This window comes from Halteromyces radiatus (assembly GCF_025201355.1).
Source record: "Halteromyces radiatus strain CBS 162.75 chromosome Unknown BX664scaffold_2, whole genome shotgun sequence".
NCBI lineage: Eukaryota > Fungi > Mucoromycota > Mucoromycetes > Mucorales > Cunninghamellaceae > Halteromyces > Halteromyces radiatus.
The window spans coordinates 111,491-131,239 of NW_026251688.1; the positions used below are offsets into that span (position 1 = coordinate 111,491).

Consider the following 19,749-nt stretch of genomic DNA (forward strand, 5'->3'; position numbering starts at 1 on the left):
TAAAGTAAAAGAAAGAGGGAGGGCAATTCGCTTTGAGGTTTTAGAGGAAAAAAAAAAAAAGAGAGAGAGATGTGTTTGAAAGGAAAAAGGATAAATCACAATCATCCCTCTTTTATATTAAATCAATTGAAGTGGACAACACCTTCTTTGCTTTGATTCATTCTTTCTTAATTCCCTTTGTTTTGAAATAGTAATGAACCAACGAATAGGTGTAGAATGATTTAATGTACAGTGCTGTTAAACAATCAAAATGAAAACAAACGGTTTCTTTTCTAGTTTGACAACTCCTCTTTCCTTCTTGAATCATACTTCTCCTTTTTTTTCATATTTATTAAAAAAAAATGAATCAATGAATAGATGTATACTATTAAACAATCAAAAGGAAAAGAAATGGTCATCTTTTTTTCTTTGTTTTGTTCATTATTTTTAGCAACTTTATTTTCCTTCTCGTTGGTAGAATCAATGAATAGATGAATCAATGCAAATAGGATGGCATGTGATGGAGTAAATACGGGAGAAATGCAAATCCATGGATTAAATCATCCATCATCATCGATATGTCAATTATCAAAGTTCAAAAATCAATCATCAACGCCATTTATTTCCATAATACAAAAAAAAAAAGGATCATCCCTGATATCAGCACAGAAAAGAAGGAAAAAAAAAGAAAAATGCAATCCACAACAGGAAAAAGATCCTACTTGTGAACACAGTGTAACCAAAATAAGTAACTTTTAACCCAGTGCATGGCTCATAAAATGAAGTCCGTAGCAAAAACTTTTTGACATCACCCAACCAGATATTTTAACCGTTCGACCTTATTTTTTTTTTTGTCTCTTTCCTTTTTTTATTCTTCCCTTTCTTCCTTTTTTTTTTTTTCTTTTTCCTACTTTCCATCTCTTGCTGCCTCTACTTTTCTGTTCAACTATTTGGATGACACCCAAATTAGAACAACTACCAAGAACAAGTCATCGTGTATCTGATTTTAAACAATCTCCAACTGACGACAACAATGCCAGAAACAAAGGATATTCAACCAGTGATTTAGACGTTGACCAAGCAACATCCTTAGTAAGTCATTACAATGCAAAGACAATATATGTACACGAAATTCCCACCACACTGGATATAGTTTTTAACTTTTTTTTTTTTTTTTAATTTTTCTTCAAAATAGATATGGAAGGACATCAACTCTGGCGAAAACAATGATTTTGTTGACAATGATAATAGATCTATGACTAACACCAATGATTCCATTGCTGCTAATTCAATACAAGGCCAAGAATCAAGTCAATATCACATGGATTCTTCAGTTTCCACTGCTTATCAAACTACAACATCTTCCCACATAATATCTCAGGGTAATGGATCACCCCAAGTAGCTACAATGTCAAGCCCATCTTCAACTCCTACCCTTGGCGACAAAGATCACAACCGGCAAAGAGGATTTAGAAAACCATGGCGGGACTGCGACAGAAGGACTGATCAATCAAAAGGTACTCAAAGATACAACTCACAGCATCGACCTCAACAATACCCCAAACAAAAAGGATATCTATCATCGTCATCATCATCATCCAGCAACTCAGCTTCCTCCGTCAACAGTTCACGGCGTTGGGATATTACTGAACGACGGTCACCCACACCATCTTCCAAACGGAGACTGAAGGAACGATGTACGTTATCTGAAGAAGGAGCCGCTAGTCAATGGACCATACCAAGGATCGATCAACATTTAGTACAAACAACGAACGACGATGAAAAAATATGGCAACAGAATCTACTCGATAAAAGTCTTCATAAGTCTGAATTTAGTTCACAATCCGGTAATTCAACGACAAATGTCAATAATGATCAACAATCCGGTTCAAGACCGCCGTCTATACAACAACCAAATCAACCCGACAGAAATATTCTTCCTTCTACATCGACTGAATTGATTTCTTCGACTTCTGATTCAAATAATCCTCAAATTGCTCCTTCCTCATCTTCTACTGTTACCACATCTTCTGAAACAATGCCACAACTTTGGTCTGCGATTGTGAAAACTCGTCCATCAGTAGGAAATGATAGTGTTTCAATCAATGGCGATGTTCATGACAAAGGAAAAACGGCGGCAACAAGCAAACAAACGACGACAGCTAATTCAATGGAATTGGAACGGCAACTTGGAATGGACAAGAAAAAAGATATCAATACTAATGCAACAGATAAGGACGACAAGCATCTTCAGGTATCATCCGCATCATCCTCATCGTCATCAACTATAGAGCAACAATGGGGACAACAGCCAAAACAACAACAACAACAACAACAAGTGGATCAAGAATGGAGACAACAGGATGGAGAAAATGGATCTGTGGATTCACTGGAGAGGATGACGGAATCAGAGTTGTCATGGATATCATCAAGTAAATCAGCGACGAGTCCGGCACTACAGCAGCAACAGCGACAACCACAGCCAGTACCTGCATGGTTACAACATGAACAAGAGAAACAAAGTGTTGATGATCAACAACAAGAAGAACATACTGGTACAAATGATAGTGATAATATGGAATTTGTGACATCGCAAAATAAGGATGCATCATGGTGGCGTGGCAAATTCAACAAGACAGAAAAAGAAACTGATACCATCTATAGTGACAACATGGGATATTTCGCATCACAAGATATGAACGATATATCATGGTTACGCGGCAAACATCGAATGGAAAACGAAGATGATCAAAAGCAAGGTAACATACAACTGGCAAACACCTATTTTTATATTCGACCATCCATGATGAAGTTTGCGTCTCACGTATCAAGTGTTCAGCCGACATGGAAAGCTCGCCAGTATACCTACCAAGAAGCAAGGTTCGATCCTCATGATCAGTGGAGATAGGACAAATGATGACAATCGACATTCTCTTTTTTTTTCTCCCCTTCTGGTTACCATCTGTTCCGCTTATGGATATAGGCAAGACACATCTTTTGATTTATTAGGCTTCTAGTTCCTCCTTTGTTTACAATTAGTTTTAGTTGGTCATTAAATATATATATATCATTTATTTTGCTTCTTTTTTTTTTTTTTTTGAGACCTTATACCACTTGTATTTATGAATAAAATATTGAAACCAAAGATGTGTATGTGAGTATGTGTGTGAATATCCATTTCGATTTGATAGATGGTATTGACAATGAAGGATAAACGTGATGATAGAATGATGGACGGTCTAACATAGGATCCAGCTGATTATAAAAAAAAATATAGATGGATGTTGATGATAAAAACAATGATACCGATTTTATGAATATGATTTTTATTAAAGTTTAATTTCAAGGGAAGGATATATAAATATATATACCATACAGGGAATAAATCACTGGATAAAAACTGCTACTAAAAGCTATCATAAAGATGTCATTAAACTAAGAGCTGGATAAGACAAAGGAGTCAAGCGAAGCCAAACCAAAAAAAAAAAAAAAAAAAAAAAAAAAAAAAAAATCAGTGCAGTTTCAGGGGAAGATAGTACCGCCAAACAAGAGTATTTGTATCCTCCGTCATGTGCAGCTTACCTTGGTCCTTTTCGTCTCCTGGTTGTCTCCTGGTACTACTTTGGACTTTAGATGCTACTCGCATTTTTGTTTGTTCCCTTTCTTTTTAGATCTGCAGGAGGGGGATGCAACTTTCTTGAGAGAGAGAGAGAGAGACCTAAAACTTCCATTTTTATCATGATTACTGGGCTTACTTTTTTGACAGGAACCCAGTAGCGGATAATGATGATATTGACTTCTCATTTTTTTAATTTACTCTATAAACCGGGGGGGAGAGATATAAATTGTTATTAAGACAAATAAAATAGAATGTATCGATATATATTGGTTCCAAATTTGAAGCGATGATTATTATTTTTCTACTATGGGTGTAGATAGATATTTAAAATAAGACAGACAGTGTTTTCTTTATAGTACTATTTGAAAAGAAAAATTAGAAAGGCCTGCGCTTGAGTAGACATGGCCTTTTTAGACTTTGGCAAGGTTGGGTAGGATAAGAAAATCCGTCAAATTGTCATCTGTGGACGGGCTTCAAAAAGAAAAAAAAATACCTTTTTTAATCTTTTTTTCTTTCCTTTCTTTTCTCCATCCACTTTTTTTTTCCACATTGTGTCTCCTTTTTGTTTTTACGATCTTATCATGGTAGATTTTATTGGATTTGGAAGGTTTTGAAAAAGGGATTTACAAAATACATGGGGAAACCCTTTCATTTTGGATGTAGGATTTAGTACAGGTAAATGAAGAAAAATATTTTATACTTTTTTTTGGTATATGAGTTTGACCTGGATATATTTTTATTGATAATATGGACGAAAAACTGATTGGATGGCAACCTTCTTTTGGTTAGAAACGGTGACTTATTGTTAAGGATCTTGGTGGTGGACGACAACTTCTGGGTGGTACTATAATAGATACAGTAGAATGGATAGTAGTGATAGCTTTATTAGTTAGTACATGGATTACTTTTTTTTTTTTTTTTTTTTGAAATAAAAATTATATTGCTCTTTATGATACACAATGATACACTTCCGTGTTTTTTTCTTTCTTTCTTTTTTTTTTTTCTTTGATATCAATCATTATTATTGGATGAGGGATGACGAAATTTCAAATTTCATTTTTAATTTACTCTATAAATTGGGAGATAAGAGTTAAGTTGTTATTAAAGCCAGTGAAAGAAAATGATTTCATGTATTTTCGATTTAAATTTGATGTGATGATGATAACGTTTGAGCGAATTGCAAAAGTATAAAGAGGTACATGTCTACCACATGTGATGTTATAGTGCTAAAGGTAATGGTTTGAATTTTTTTTAATGATTTTTCTCTCCATGAGTGAAATTTGCATGTAGACTAGATTATAGAAAAATACGGGTCTGATAAGTCAGTGGGATTCCTTTTAGTTTATTTAAAGTTAAGTTGGTTATCGTATCTACACTTGACTACTGTATATATTTGTTTGAAAGCAAAAAATTTTAATCCTCGTATATTAAATATATACTTCTTGTACAACTGATTTGTATTAATGATAGATGTGATTCGTTTCGATGATGATTATTATGCGGTAAAGATATTGACATTTTAAGTTCATGTAGGGTCTTTGTTCAAAGGGAAGGTTTCCATTGGTTAGACTAGGGGCAGGATGATTTTCAAGGTCCTATTTTTGGTTCGTCCTTTTACTTCTTTTTCTTTCTTTCTTTCGTTTCCATTGATTTTTTTATAATTTTATTATATTCATTAGTATAGTTGTCATATATTTTTATTCAATAAAGCCTTCTATTTTGTTACAGCTACCTTGTAACATAAAATGTAATTGATTCCATGCATTTTTTTATGTTTGAATGCATTTTTTTTTTATTTTTCATTTCACACAGATATTATAGGTAAGAGATACGACAATTTTTCGAAAAGTTCCCGAGGGTTTATTAAAGATCATTATTTTAAACAGACTTTATATTAAAAAATGCATGATTACCGATGGTACCACTACTAGGGATGAGCTCGATATAAGGACTAATAGTGGAATTAGAATTCCAATACAAGTCAGAGTTCGCTGGGTATATAAAATAGGACCCTGCATTTGTTGGAGCTATAGTAAAATGAAAAGGTTGATTAACAGTAATTATCCTTGCACCTTGTACTGTTTGATCTAAACCAACATAAAGGTTTGTTTCAGGATCAAAAATTGTAGAAGTAGGAAGCCCCCCAGATTGAAGTGGATATTTAAATGTCCATGCAACTGCAGTGTTTCCTAATCTTAATGGATCACCAGATGCCTCAGCTGTTTGTAGAAAAGTTTGAGTATCTACGTGTGTTATATAATACTGATTCTGAGCAAAAGTAATGTTAATCATTATAGCAAAATAAATAACTAATAGCTTCATCATCGTATACGATTTTCTATATCCAGTATAATACCCAATTTATTTGTTTTTGCATAAAAAAAAAACTCTACTTTTATACCTTCCCTTTTTTTTTCCTGATAATATTTTTAAAGTATGTTTTTATTATTCTTTTTTACTATATTTAAAAGTTAAGGTCGCTTAAGAAAATTTAGATCTCAAACGGAGGTGCAAGTTATCTGGAGAGCAACAAGACTATCGGTTATTTATTTTCTGGATGGAGGATTTATTTCAAAGTGATTCTTCGTCATTCCGGTTGACGTAGGTTAACAATCCATTTTGATTTTGTCTCCTGATTGTCTCCTCGTACTACCTTGGGCTTTAGATATTTTTGTTTTGTCACTTCCTTTTTAGATCTACAAGGGTGAAGGTGCAACTTTTTCCTAGAGAGCGACCAAAATCTTTCATTTTTATCATAATTGCATGGTTTCACTTTTATGAGAGGAATCGAACGGTGATAGATTTATTGGATGATGATGATTATTGGATGAGAGACGGTAACGTTGACTTTTTTGTTCTTAATTTACTCTACAAATTGGTAGGCATGATACAAATTATCATTAAGGCAAGTAGAAGAGAATATCTCTTACATCTTGGATCCAAATTTGATGTAATGATGATTATTTTTGAGCACGTTACAAAGGTACAAAGAGGTTCGTATACCGCATGTAATGTTATCGCATAAAAGGTACTCACGGCTCGAACTTCTCATTATAGAGCAAGATAACCAATGAAAAGCCATTATCTATTGATAGGCTTTTTTTTTTTTTTTTTTTTTTTTTTTTTTTTTTTTTTTTTTTTTTTTTTAGCAATACAGTCAATGGCGAAGGGAGTTTGAGGTTTGGAGTAATGAAAAAAAAAATTTTGTTGAAAACCAGACCTTTTATATCTTACTATGGGTGTAGATAAATATTTAAAATAAAATAAGGCAGGCCGTGAGATTCCTCAATAATTTTATTTAAGAAGAAAAATTAGAAATATCTGCATTTGAGTAAACATAGACTTTTTGGACTTTTGGCAAGTTTGGAGGTTGGGATAAGAGAAAGAAAGAAATCATGTCCGTCAAATTTGTCGCCAGTGGACGGGCTTCAAAAAAAAATACACCCTTTTGGCTTTTTTTAATTTTTTTTCTTCTCTTTCTTTTCTCCATCCAATTTTTTTTTTTCCACATTGGGTGTCCTCTTTGTTTGTGCGATCTTGTCATGGTAGATTTTATTGGATTTGGAGTGTTTTGAAAAAGGGATTTACAAAATACATGGGGAAACTCTTTCATTTTGGATGTAGGATTTAGTACAGGTAATGAAGAAAAATATTTTATACTTTTTTTTTTGATATGAGTTTGACCTGGATATATTTTTTATTGGTAATATGAACAGAAAACTGACTGGATGACAACCTTCTTTTGGTTAGAAACGGTGACTTATTGTTAAGTATCTTGGTGGTGGACGACAACTTCTGGGTGGTACTATAATAGATACAGTAGAATGGATAGTAGTGATAGCTTTATTAGTTAGTACATGGATTACTTTTTTTTTTTTGTGAAATAAAAATTATATAGCTTCTTATGGTACACAACAATACATCCGTGCCTTTTTTTTCCTTTTTTTTTTTTGATATCAATCATTATTATCGGATGAGGGATGAGGATATTGACATTTCATTTTCGATTTACTTTATAAATTGGGTAATAAGGTACAAGTTATTATTAATACCAGTGAAAGAGAATGATAAAGAATGATTTCATCTATGTTTGACCAAGATTTGGTACGATCATTGATTATTTTTAAGTGAGAAATGAAAAGATCAAGATTGCTCTCCCACTTGAATGCAGAGTGAACAAATAGGATAGATTTGTCCGTTGCTACAACCAAAACTGCCCTACAAGATTTTTTTTTTTTTTTTTTTTTTTTTTGCTGTATGTTAGAAGTAAATCGAAGGAAATGAGAATAAGAATTCTCTTTTTTTTCTCTCAACATTTTCTTTGTTACGACAGTACTTTTCCTATTTATATTTTTACACTACCATGGCAAGTACTACGGTAACTACCACAGTTTTGTATAAATAGTGGATACATATTTTACGTTTTTATTTTTCTTTTATATTCTCTTCTCATCAATAAAAAAAAATATCAATCACCAATGCAAGTTCCAATTTTATCGTACAAACCTATTACCAAAACTAGCTTACTGAAATTCAAATACTCAGGTTTTATTGGCTAAAAAGAGATCATCCATTTACTTTCCGAATGTTACTTCCCTTATTCCACATTCAGCTTTTCTTTTTTTTTTATATATATATTCAACCAAGGTCGGCAAAAGTCTCAGAAGTCTCCCATACCTCCAACACATCACATACTATCTGTAATCCAAACCCTAAATCACTTGTAGACTACAATTCTAGCCCTTGCCCTCTAATCCCAAAGAGTCTCTTATCCGAATACGATGTAATAATGTCGTATCAACATATTTCATATCTATAGAATTATGTACAAAATAAAAAGAATGCTTTAAAAAAATATAATAAAGATACAGGGATACATCAGAAAAAGATGGAATCAAATGCATTATGTCACAAAGTGGTCGGACAAGGCAACCATCATGTTGAATCACTATACCCATGATGATTCATCATATCAATAGAAAATAAAGGACTAGTAATAGATTACCATATTACAAACTAAAATAAAACTTGTTCACTTACATATCGCTTACCACGTATGTATAAATATATAAAAAAAAAAACAAATTCTACTATAGATACTTTATCTCTTTTTTAATACAATTTTTCAATAAAAAGAATCTCACTGATCACTTCTTTACTTTTTTTATTTTAATAGACAACATCTACACCGATTTCACAGAATCCTTGACATTAAGTTTGTCTTTTTTTTTTTTTTTTTTTGAACTTCCAGACCAAAAACAATTAACTTTCCATACCAGCCAATAAAATCAATTTTCCACGCTATCTCATCAACCCAATTGTCTACGCTTTTTCAATAAAAATGATCATCCACACAAATAGAAGGTTTCGAAAAGCCCCAGAGCGTTTATTAAAATCATTGTCTTGTAACAACAGGTATGTAAGTAAAGCGTTCTGCATCACTGTTGTCACAAGGCTCCAAGACGATATCATCGCTCTGCCCAGAACTCCAACATAGGTCTGGATCGTTTGGTGGATGTATACCATTGTCGTCGAAAAGGAACAGATACTCTTGCGTACCAGCAATTATCATTGCACCTGGTGCTGCTTCATATACAGTAGCATAAACACCCGATGCTGAATCTGCAATTGTACTATTAATTGGACTTGACCCAGGTGCAGGGTTAATTGTCCACGTTGTTGCAGTGTTTCCTAACATTAATGGTTGACCAGCTGCAGCTGATTGTAGATACTTTTGAGTCTGTACGTTTTGTATATGGCACTGGATCGAATCCTGGGCAAAAGTAATTTTAATTAAAACAACAAAATAAATAATCAATAGTTTTATCATCGTATGCGATTTCAATATAATACCTAATTAATCGTTTTTACAAAAAGAAAAAAAAACCTACTTTTATACCTTTTTTTGTTTTCTGATGATAGTTTTAAAAAGGAGTAATAAAAGCGTGCTACTCCTTTTTTCTTCGTTAACTATAAAAGTTGAGGTCGCCCTTAAGATAGGTTGCACCCACCCTCCTGTAGATCTGCAGCAGCTTCAATCGTTTATAGATTATGCACGAATCATCCATCACCCAACTCATCCATCATCGAATTCGCCTCCCTGATCATCCATTCAAAAAAAAAAAAAATTAGTGTAATTTCAGGGGGACGATAGCACCTACAGCCGAAAATATTTGCATCCTCTCTCATGTAACTTACCTTGAGAGTAACCTTGATTTTGTCTCCTGGACGTTTCCTGGATGTCTCATATACTATGAATTTTAGATGCTACTCCAATTCCTGTTTTTTTTTTTTGTCCTTTTAGATCTGCAGGAGGAAGGATGCAACTTTTTTGAGAGATAACTTTTTCCATCTTTACCACAATCACTTGTTCTACTTTTCTGATATGAATCTAATGGCGGTAGATTCATTGGATGATGATCGTTATTCGATGGGAGACGGACATTGACTTTTTATTTTTTTAATTTACCCTATAAATGGAGAGGAAAGATAGAACTTATTATTAAGGCAACTGAAAGCGAATGTTTTCATGACTATATAGTCCAAACTTGGTACGATGATGATAATTTTTGAGTGAGTTAGCGAAGGTATACAGCAAGACATGTTTACATCTCGTGATGTTGGACTTGGCGTATTCTGTATTGCTGCAGCTCGTCTTTCTTTTTTTTTTTTTTTTGACATACCATCAATGCGCGGACATCATTGTTGTATTTGATCATCATCCATGATGATGTACTTTGTGCCTGGCGCAGGCGCAATTTTTTGAGACTGACGTGGCACTCAGGATCAAGAGAATTTCATTGATGCATGATGGTTACACCCATTTTTTTTTTTTTTGGGTCTCCAAACCATTCACAAAAAAAAAGTCCCACTGGAAGTCGATCATCATTAAGAGAAATACTTCTATAATCAATATTTATAGTCCAAAGTAGCAATAGTGATCTACAAGATTTCTTTTTGTATAATATCATATCTATTGACAGTCTCAACATCATCTCTGTTTTTTGTTATTGTTGTCCCCATCTCCAATATGTTTCGTGGTCGCTATCAATTCATATATTCATCCATCATCACATATTATACAACATACCATTATCATCCCATCAACTCATTCTCCTATTAACTCCTCATCACCTCATCACCTCATCATCCCATCATCCCATCATCCTATATCGTTCAGGAGGTCTTTTACATGTTTCAATAGTCATCAATAATAACAATAATGAAAAAACGTAGAATTTATTTTTACAATCTTATAAATGCCAATGCGATACAATATTTTTCTCATTTTCAGTCACGAGCCATCGTCAAGCTGTAGATATCCCCTTGTGGTTAATGCAAGATATTGTAGTACTTGGTAGACACTGTTCTTCAAATAACTTCAGAATAGTTTTCAGATCAGACATGTAAGATAGATATCCACGGAGATCACCAATTGATAATGGCATTGTCACAGTCCCAATTTCAGTCATTATATAAAGTCCATCGGCCTTCAATTGTAAAAGATAAAAACATGCATGAACGCCTGAATAAGAGTAAATTTGATTAGTTCACGTAGAAAATTGGATAGAAGCCCGCCAAAAAAAAAGCGCTAATTCTATATCTAACTTACCAACGATATGGATTGTAAGGACACCTGTCACAGAGTCATGGTCGATAGCAGTTTTGATTGACTAATTGATAATTCTTGGCTTCAGACCATGACTTTACCTCTCCAAAAGCGATGGCGAAAAGTGATGTAGCGCATCCTAAAAAAGAAAAAACAAGATGATCAGTAAAAGATGATATGGTATGAATTCCCCTTTTTATTATTATTACCTGTCCAATCTGTGTTGTGCTATAATTCGTAATATACGAAAAATGGTTAGTGAAGTTCTTCGCGTATAAGATGATGATCGTTTCTTTTTTTTTTTTTACCTTTCGTTTGCCTTTTCCTTTGTTATTGGTACTGAGGAACAGGTCTTGCGTCATACCACGGATATGTTAATAGATACGCGTAAAATAAAAAGAATGCATTCAAGTAAAAAGTAACGCTTAATCTGGCGGATGATGTCTTCAAAAGGGATAGGATCAATCTTGCATTTCCAGCGGGAAGATCACATGACCAGCGACTTGATTCCATGATTTGAAGTGACGGTAAGTAAGACAAGGGAGTATAATGGGAATGACGCGGCTTCTTCCTTTGGCACAAAATATCACATTATCTTTTGGCAGCTTGAAATTCCAAATGAGATACAAGTTTTCGTTTCTGGGAAAAACCACTGGATTGACAAATATCGCAAGCGAGTAGAGAGAATTGTATCTTTTCAATGAGACTCCCATGACGGTGGCGATTTGATTGGTTAACCCAAAGAATAAAGGTAATATTCATTCTTTACTCTTTCTTTGCAGATTGAATAAAAAATAATAAAATAATAAATAAATTTTTTTTTTTGTAAAGACTATTTATTTATTTTGCTGTATGTCATAGTGAGGATGAACCGCGGTTTTAAAAGATATAAGAAAATAAAACAAAGGAAAGAAAATAAAACAAAGGAATGAAATAAAAAATAAAGAAAAGAAAAAGAAGAAAAGATCTAATTGAGACACAATGAAAATAAAATCAAAAGGGAGAGAATTTTCAAACTCCTGACTGTATTGATCTAAAATGATAGCCTGGTTATTCGTTCTTCATTATTTAATCATTACAGACGTCAACGCATATCTCGATCTATCATTTTCATTTATCATCTTACAGAAAATCTAATTTGTGATGATTAGTGAAATAGATATTTCTTTTCTTGTAGAGACTATGATAAATAAAGTGAAGGTTTATTTGATAAAAGAGAATTATATAGACTAAAAAAAACATGAATCACAAACTATATAAGGTTTCTATTCCTTTCTTTTTTTGGATAGATAAATAACAACAATAATACTATACTAATACAGAATGATTCCTTTTTTTTTTTTATTGTTGATGAGTTATGGATTGTTGTCGCCATTGAATTTGTTTGGTATATTCATAGAGGAAGAGAGAACCACTGACATGAACATTGAGAGATCGGGTCACACCATATTGAGGAATTTCAATCGCTTGATCCAAAAGTTGTAGTAAATCGGCAGGTATGCCTTCTCTTTCTTTCCCTAAAAGAAGAACACATTTTTCAGGGAATTCGTATTCACCTAGTTTGGCACTCTTGGTTGTTTGTTCCAGTCCACATAACATATACCCTTCGTCCTTCTTCTTTTGTAGATATTCTCCAAGATCTGGTACTTGCACTTCAATCATTGGCATCCATTTCTATATAAAGTAAAAAAAAAAACAAAAGGTATTGTGAGTTTTATTTTGAACATAGTGGATGATTCTATTCTTTGCATCCTTTTTATTTCGCATATTTTACCTCTGATGAAACACTGATTGTAGTAAATGATGGGTCGTCCTTAATCTAACATTAAAAAAAAAAAAGTCATCCATATATGTTGTTTGTTTCACATCTATCCATTTTGTCTACCTTCAAACTATGCACAGCTAATTGGGAAGCATTAAAAATTTCACAGGTACGACATAATCCTAGAATCAAGATGAAAAATCAAAAAGGAATGAGAATAAATTATGTTTCTTTATATATCTCTATCATACCAGCAATGTTCGGTAAGCGATCGATCAAGCTTGCAACAACAATGATATCGTTTCGTCGACGCTATGAATAAAAAAGTATTAAAACTATTGTATATGCCGACAAAATAATTTGATTCAACCATCTTTTTTTTTAATACCTTCTCCTTCACTAAAGCCTTGGTTAGATCAATATCAGTTTCCAACATCATTTCCCAGGGCATAATTTTCTTTTGATACGAGTCCTGTTGTGCTGTTCCATTGTCTTGTGTGTTTGTTATCGTACCATCATCTTCAAAATGACCTACCAATTCGGATGGATCAGCAGCAGAATAAATAAAATTGCGGTCTGGATTGACAAATGGACATGTTGGCACAGGTTTCGAATTGACACGTACAAAAGATTTCTATATATAAAAAAAAAAAATACAACACTTTGCTGAGTATGATATGAAGTTTGATTATCAACATCCTTTTTTTTTTTCTTACTGATCCAATTCGCTCATTTTCGAGGATATCAAAGACATGCAGGTTTTCCCGGAAGATATATTCAATATTGTAATCTTGAACAGGGTCAAATCGAGCCAAATAATATTGAGATTTGATCTTGTCTGCCATCTTTTTGCAATCGCCATTCTGTTGAATAAACCCTGTCATTGCCGGCACATAAGGGTTCTTTTCAAGACCAAGATCCAATTCACTAGAGTGATAATATCGATTGAAAAAAAGAAAAGGTTATATCTAACCCATGATTATCCATTTTTCTTATGTAGTTACCGTTTTTTATAAGCATTCCAATTTCTTTCCCAAGAGCAAAGTGCATATAGTCGAATATTGAAATGATTGGGGATCATCCATGGAGCTAACAATGGGAAAATCTATTTTGAAAAGAAAATGTTGGTTTATTTATTATCCTTTCTTTAATGGCTTGATAACATTGTATTTCTCTTACCTTGGTAAAATAATCTGAAGCTTGTTGTGTTGGCAATTTTTCACCAAGAAAGAAGGTCACTGTCATTACTGAGATCATATATGATGCTTTTGCGTCTGGTATTTGAAGTTGCTTGTATATCAAAGGCAAATGTTCTGGGAATTGAAGAAGTAATCGGGTTACTGTCCACTAAACAAGTAAATACAAAAGTAAATGATAAAGTTAGTTGTCTTTTTATTATTAATACTATTAATACATATATATATATATATATATATATATATATATATATATATTACCTCCATGTAGGATCGAACGGATATATTAGTTTCCTTTTGCATTAGTCCAAGAATACGTTCCATGTAATATCCTGCCTTGTCACTTTGTATAAATCGACTTGTTAAAAGAATAGTGCACCATGATCGAATCTATCAAAACCAAACAAATGTGAATCAATGGAACTTAAAGTGATTAATTTTAACGATACCTTGAAACGATGTAAAGGTGTATTGTTAAACACAGCTTCATATAACTCTGGCTTGTCATTAATTTCCATCAAGTGTCCCATAAGTTGATGAGCAAATTCAATGTGCTGACTATTTGTGTCGTCAAGTCGTATAATCAAATCATTCATTAGCACCCGGACATAGTAATCATTTTGGTTGAACGTCATTTGTGCGGTCCTATGGGTAAATATAATAAATAATTTTCAAAAATAAGTGTAATATATATTAGTCATCACTAACAGTCTTGATATATAAAACAAGAAAATAAATTACCCTTCAGCTACTGCAAGATCATCAGCATATTGTAGTTTCAATGCCAGGCTAGCTTCCAATCGTTGATCATTACGATCACGTACAGGACCAAAGACCAAGAGTGAAGCAATTTCCTTGACGTAAGAAAGCATAGATTCATTGGATTCGGGAGTAAAAGTTGCCCAGAAATCATGGAGTAAAAGTGCACCCTCACCGACAATTAATGGTTTCCATTCCCCTAGTTCGATAATACTGTGAAAAGCCTAGTTTTGATGCATCATCAATCAAACAAAATAAAAATGAAGGAAGAAAAAAAAGAGTCAATGATATGTTTGGCAGCCTCCTTCTTTTCATATCTATGATACCTTTTTCAACGGTCCATCATCTTGATTCAAGTTTGGAGTAGATAATAAATTTGGTTGGAGTACCATATGCATAAGTGACCTGATCAGTACACTGAATGATTTGGAACTATTTATATATTCCTTGAGTATAGCTAAAGTAGAGTCCACACAGGTCATCACCGAATCAGGTTGCTTTTCCCAAGACGTCATACCAAGAAGAGATGTAATACAACCGATGATTGCTTCTGAACACAAATCTGATGCGCTGTCCAATTGTTCCACACCTGCTGTGTATAAAGCTTCAGGATCAAATGTTTCTATCTTTGGATTGTGTATCAAAACCTGCATAAAGAAAATATATGAGCATAAATCACATTAAAGAATAAAAAAGGACTGTTTATCTACTTCACCATTTTGCTATAGTCCACTATACTTTGAAGACATTCCCATTTGTATCGAATAAAAGTCGACATAATATCTCCCCAAGGTCTATGCCGAGAAAAATCTGGACTGCGTTTGATATTAAGATTGGATATAATGGCGATTGTTGCAGAGTCGATTTTGAAGTCAATCAAAGTATATTTATTAGCCATGTGATAGAGCGTACTCAGTAGACGCAATCGAGTAAATTTGACCAATTCACTTTTGGATGTTGATTCTAATACAATAACAACAAAAAAAAAATCAATATGCATATAAAAAATGAGAAGTAATAAGATCAATTTTTATACCTTTGTTTTTGCTGCATAATAATTCCATTGTATCGCCATAATATTTCCTGAGTATATCACACTTCATATCATTATCCTGGAAGACAGTTGTATCGCATAGAATAAGTCGCATCACAGAGAGTAATAAATCAGCTAGTGAATCATCTGGAACATAAATGTTAGTAATCCCATCCAAAATATTGTAATAAAGGTCATTCGTTTTACCTGTGACATAGTTTTCCTTGTTGGCGCTGATTAACTGACTTTCTATTCGAGAAAGTATATGAATACATAGTGATTCTGACCATGTCATCAGTGTAACTACATCTAGATCAAAAGAAACAAAAAAAAAAAAAAAAAAAAATGGATGAGCAAGAAAAAAAAAGCTTTTTCCTTTCCATTTGTTTATATACCTGGTGAAGTCTTGAAGCATGTTTCAATGTTTTTCCACAAAGAGTCTAAAAGAACCAAAAGTCGATTGAATGTTGCCATAGACCTAATTGGAAAAAAAAGAAGGAACAGTTAATAAAGTAAAACAAATAGGTAATGAGTCAGTAAACGAAGAACTTCCCAGTCTATAAATGAGACTTACGTATTTTTATCCTCGAGTTTTTCAGATAATGCAGAGAATAAAAATTGTACGGTATTCGGGTTTACTTTTCCATCATCATCACTGGACAGAAGTAGAGATGATCTGGCCAAAACGTTTGCTTGATTTCGAAGGATTTCGATAGGAATATCTACAAAAAAAAAAAAAAAAAAAAAAAAGGAAAAAGAGATAAGCTATGTAAAATTAAGTTCATAAATATAAATTCTTTCATACCTTGAGACATATCATCACAGACATAAGTATTCACCCGCTCGCGAAGATTTTCAATCATAGTCTGAAGAGACTATAAAAACAACAAAAAGAAGAAGAAGAAGAAGAAGAAGAAGAAAAAAGGAATCAATAAAGGAAGTAAAACCCCAAAAGAAAATCGATCTCATGATTACCTTGTCTCCGGATATCATTTGAGTCAACCATGACTTGAGACACAGGTATTCATCAGAAGTAGATGATAAAGGATAATCGGCAATTAGAGAAGAGGATGTCCTACAATTATAAAAAAAAAAAAGGTTGAATGTATGTTGCATTATTGATCCCTTGATTTTTTACTTTGCGATGTCGGAGAAGGAAAGAGTTGCAGGATTAGCCAAACGGATCAAAGAAGCAATACCAAGTTTTCGAATGAATTGTTTCCTGTTAGGAGTACTACCCAAGATTGTTTGTGAATAAGATGTTCATGAAGCAATAATCTTATCAGATAGTTTTGACTTACTTGAAGTGTCGATGTCTGTCCACCAGATAACGCAGAGATTTGAGTTCTTCACCACCCCAACATGCAATATATTTTGTTTCGGCCAAACTTTCCATAATATAGAGTATGAGGATATGACTGCTGATGACATGTGCTAAATGATGAATCAATTGCCGAATAAATTTTTTCTATAAAATAAAACGTGAATATATATACACATACATAATTATCATTTGTATAATGTGTATATGTTGTACCTTTGCATTGTCATCTTTAAAGTTTTGAATAATGTGACTGATAAATAGCTTCAATCGTTCCCCAAATGGACTAACTAAAGTTCCTTGACTATTGACTGAATAGATAGAAGTATTGTCGAGGGATTTCAAAAGTGATCCAAAAAAGAAATCTTGTTGTGAAACCAATTGATTCAAAGTATTCGTGTTTTGGCGAGCAAATAGATATTCCCAAATGAGTTTTTGTACATTGCTAGTTTCATTGTTGAATCCACGATAAAGTAAGAGAGTCCACCAAGAAGCATCCAAATGTAATGATGTGGAGCATAATAGTGATTCAAATCGCGGTAAAACTGGCTCCACTAAATGAACTACTGTTTCATGCATAGTATCATACAATAAAAACCAATCATCCCACAAATTGGTGTATTCATCTGATTTGTCCATCGACCACTCAAAATATTTTGTCCAACTGTGCTGATTTGTCGTGTCATTGTCAATAATTTTTGAATACCTTTTGGAAAAATCAATGACTCTTTTCAAGATAAAAGATGTATATTTGCGAGCTAAGGAGTCATCACTGCGGAGACCACTCTATGTAATAAAAAAAATGGGGAAACGCTGCATGCATTAGTGTCCATTACCCTCCTTACTTTTTTTTTCGCTTCTTTCTTTTATTTCTGTACCTGCAATATCATAAAAAAGTCATCCTTAAAACGAAGATCCAAATAGACAATAGGAGAGTCATTTTTTAACGATATCGCGTCCAATCCGAAGTAAAAATCAAAATACTTGGCGATAAGTCCATATGTTTCTGACCTTAACAAATTTGTAGCAGGGAGACCAAATATTTGAAGAGTACGATTCCAGAGCATCTAAGAAAAAAAAGAAGGAGGAGGTTAATATTAATAACTTTATATGAAATAGATGTATTACCTGACAAATGGTACTAAGACTTGCTTTATCCTTGAGAGTCCATTGTTTCCAACAAAATAGAGCAGGTAACAGATCATTCACCAATTTTGATCGAATAGCCACGTTTGTACAAGGTAACATTGCCACTGTCACGTCCAAAATGAGATCAACCCATGACTGTAATAATTCATCCTCATCACGATTTTCCTGATGCTTTTGCTGATAATAAAATAATGCTTCTTGAACAAATCGTAACATCAAATCCAAGCAACATTCTAGATCCAATAATCCCATTGTTGTAAAATCCGACAAGGTCATTTTCGTTGCCATTGACATCGTTGTATTGAAAGAAATACTGCTAATGGCACTCTCGTTATCACCACCACCGTTATAAAGACTGCTGTTGCTGATATTATCATCCGTATCATCATCGTCTTGAAGCATAGATATCCTAGATTTATGTTGACGATGGCAGGTTTGTTTCAATTTGTTAACTTTTTCTTGTATGTCGTTCCATAAATCTTTTTTTGTCTTTTGTTCTTGCACTGTATCACTGATAAATTCCAATGGCTTCAAGTCCACAAAATCAGGTTCAATATCCATGACCAATACAAGTTGACCTATAACTGTTTGTAAAAGTTGATATCCAAATCCATAGTCTAGCACCTGTTCTTCTCCTGTTGTCTGATCAAATGTGTCCTCTATATGTTCACCCATATCTTGATTGATTTGTTGTTGATAACAGGCCGTTAGTGACAGAACAGCAAAATGAGCAGCTGACTTTGCTACCAACGAAACGCTTTCTGTAGAAACCATGGAATCGTGAGCCAAAGTCGACAAAATAAGTGGGCGAAGAATTGTAGTCAAGCAACGTTCAATGTCGCGCTTGTTTGTTGCTTGGTCGAGGTGAGCACGGAGCACAGGAAGCATGATCTGTAAGGTGCCGAACCGATCTTTTTCATCCACACTATTCCCAAATTGTGTATAAAGTTGTTCCAGGTATGATTGAAGTTGTTTACTATCGGCATTCTTGAATAGTAGCGACTGTAGAGGGGCCGAAACAAAGTCCATCGTAGGTCGAACAACTGGTGAAATATAATAAAAAGGAAAAAAGGTAAAAGAAAGAGAGAAAAAGGAGAAACCGAAAGGTAAAAACTAAAAAGAAAAAAAGAAGGCGTGACGGACATTGAAATCAACGATCTTTCCTTATCCTCCCAATATCGCGCGCTTTTTTTTTTTTTTAATTTCTTTTTTCTTTCGTATGACCACAAAAGTGATAAAGGGTGATCTCTCTCAGCAAACGAGTAAACCAATGACAAGGCAAGGACTCCAATATCATTGTTATTATAAAAATTTAGTCTACT

At 33.5% G+C, this 19,749-nt stretch overlaps 4 protein-coding genes across 4 annotated transcripts; 1 reads left to right on the forward strand and 3 right to left on the reverse strand.

Annotated features, from left to right (window-relative positions):
• Positions 1-885: 885 nt before the first annotated feature.
• Positions 886-3,086, forward strand: BX664DRAFT_382671 (uncharacterized protein). The gene is made up of 2 exons (XM_051549069.1): positions 886-1,071; positions 1,175-3,086. Exons 1-2 carry the CDS (start codon positions 934-936, stop codon positions 2,885-2,887), a joined length of 1,851 nt encoding a protein of 616 aa, XP_051402419.1. The 5' UTR covers positions 886-933; the 3' UTR covers positions 2,888-3,086.
• A 2,209-nt stretch (positions 3,087-5,295) lies between these two features.
• Positions 5,296-5,890, reverse strand: BX664DRAFT_346269 (uncharacterized protein; the record flags this gene model as incomplete). The annotated part of the gene is made up of 3 exons (XM_051547519.1): positions 5,296-5,330; positions 5,512-5,625; positions 5,671-5,890. The coding sequence occupies 3 exons, from the start codon at positions 5,888-5,890 to the stop codon at positions 5,296-5,298; spliced, it is 369 nt and encodes a 122-aa protein (XP_051402420.1).
• A 3,103-nt stretch (positions 5,891-8,993) lies between these two features.
• BX664DRAFT_382673 (uncharacterized protein) lies at positions 8,994-11,920 on the reverse strand (the record flags this gene model as incomplete). Its single annotated transcript, XM_051549070.1, has 8 exons — positions 8,994-9,371; positions 9,797-9,849; positions 10,953-11,123; positions 11,211-11,271; positions 11,309-11,346; positions 11,417-11,435; positions 11,516-11,559; positions 11,704-11,920. 8 exons carry the CDS (start codon positions 11,918-11,920, stop codon positions 8,994-8,996), a joined length of 981 nt encoding a protein of 326 aa, XP_051402421.1.
• Positions 11,921-12,384: 464 nt separating this feature from the next.
• On the reverse strand, positions 12,385-19,507 carry BX664DRAFT_323334 (uncharacterized protein). Its single transcript, XM_051543635.1, has 24 exons — positions 18,407-19,507; positions 18,157-18,345; positions 17,495-18,064; positions 17,259-17,425; positions 17,096-17,191; positions 16,933-17,032; positions 16,763-16,832; positions 16,532-16,679; positions 16,353-16,435; positions 16,165-16,266; positions 15,961-16,104; positions 15,640-15,887; positions 15,251-15,571; positions 14,907-15,148; positions 14,615-14,810; positions 14,427-14,555; positions 14,149-14,316; positions 13,974-14,074; positions 13,686-13,896; positions 13,358-13,603; positions 13,221-13,281; positions 13,093-13,151; positions 12,982-13,026; positions 12,385-12,881 (listed from the first exon to the last, which is right to left on the reverse strand). The coding sequence occupies exons 1-24, from the start codon at positions 19,454-19,456 to the stop codon at positions 12,549-12,551; spliced, it is 5,079 nt and encodes a 1,692-aa protein (XP_051402422.1). The 5' UTR covers positions 19,457-19,507; the 3' UTR covers positions 12,385-12,548.
• Between the last annotated feature and the right edge of the window lie 242 nt (positions 19,508-19,749).

Bases quoted from the DNA above. Each gene is read 5' to 3' on its own strand.
- BX664DRAFT_323334 (XM_051543635.1), bottom strand. From the start codon at position 19,456: ATGGACTTTGTTTCGGCCCCTCTACAGTCGCTACTATTCAAGAATGCC. The intron at 16,680-16,762 runs GTATGAAAGAAT...TTTTTTTTGTAG, and splicing joins CTGTGATGATATGTCTCAAG to ATATTCCTATCGAAATCCTT. The intron at 14,811-14,906 runs GTAATTTATTTT...ATTTACCCATAG, and splicing joins GATCTTGCAGTAGCTGAAGG to GACCGCACAAATGACGTTCA.
- BX664DRAFT_382671 (XM_051549069.1), top strand. From the start codon at position 934: ATGACACCCAAATTAGAACAACTACCAAGAACAAGTCATCGTGTATCT. The intron at 1,072-1,174 runs GTAAGTCATTAC...TCTTCAAAATAG, and splicing joins TTGACCAAGCAACATCCTTA to ATATGGAAGGACATCAACTC.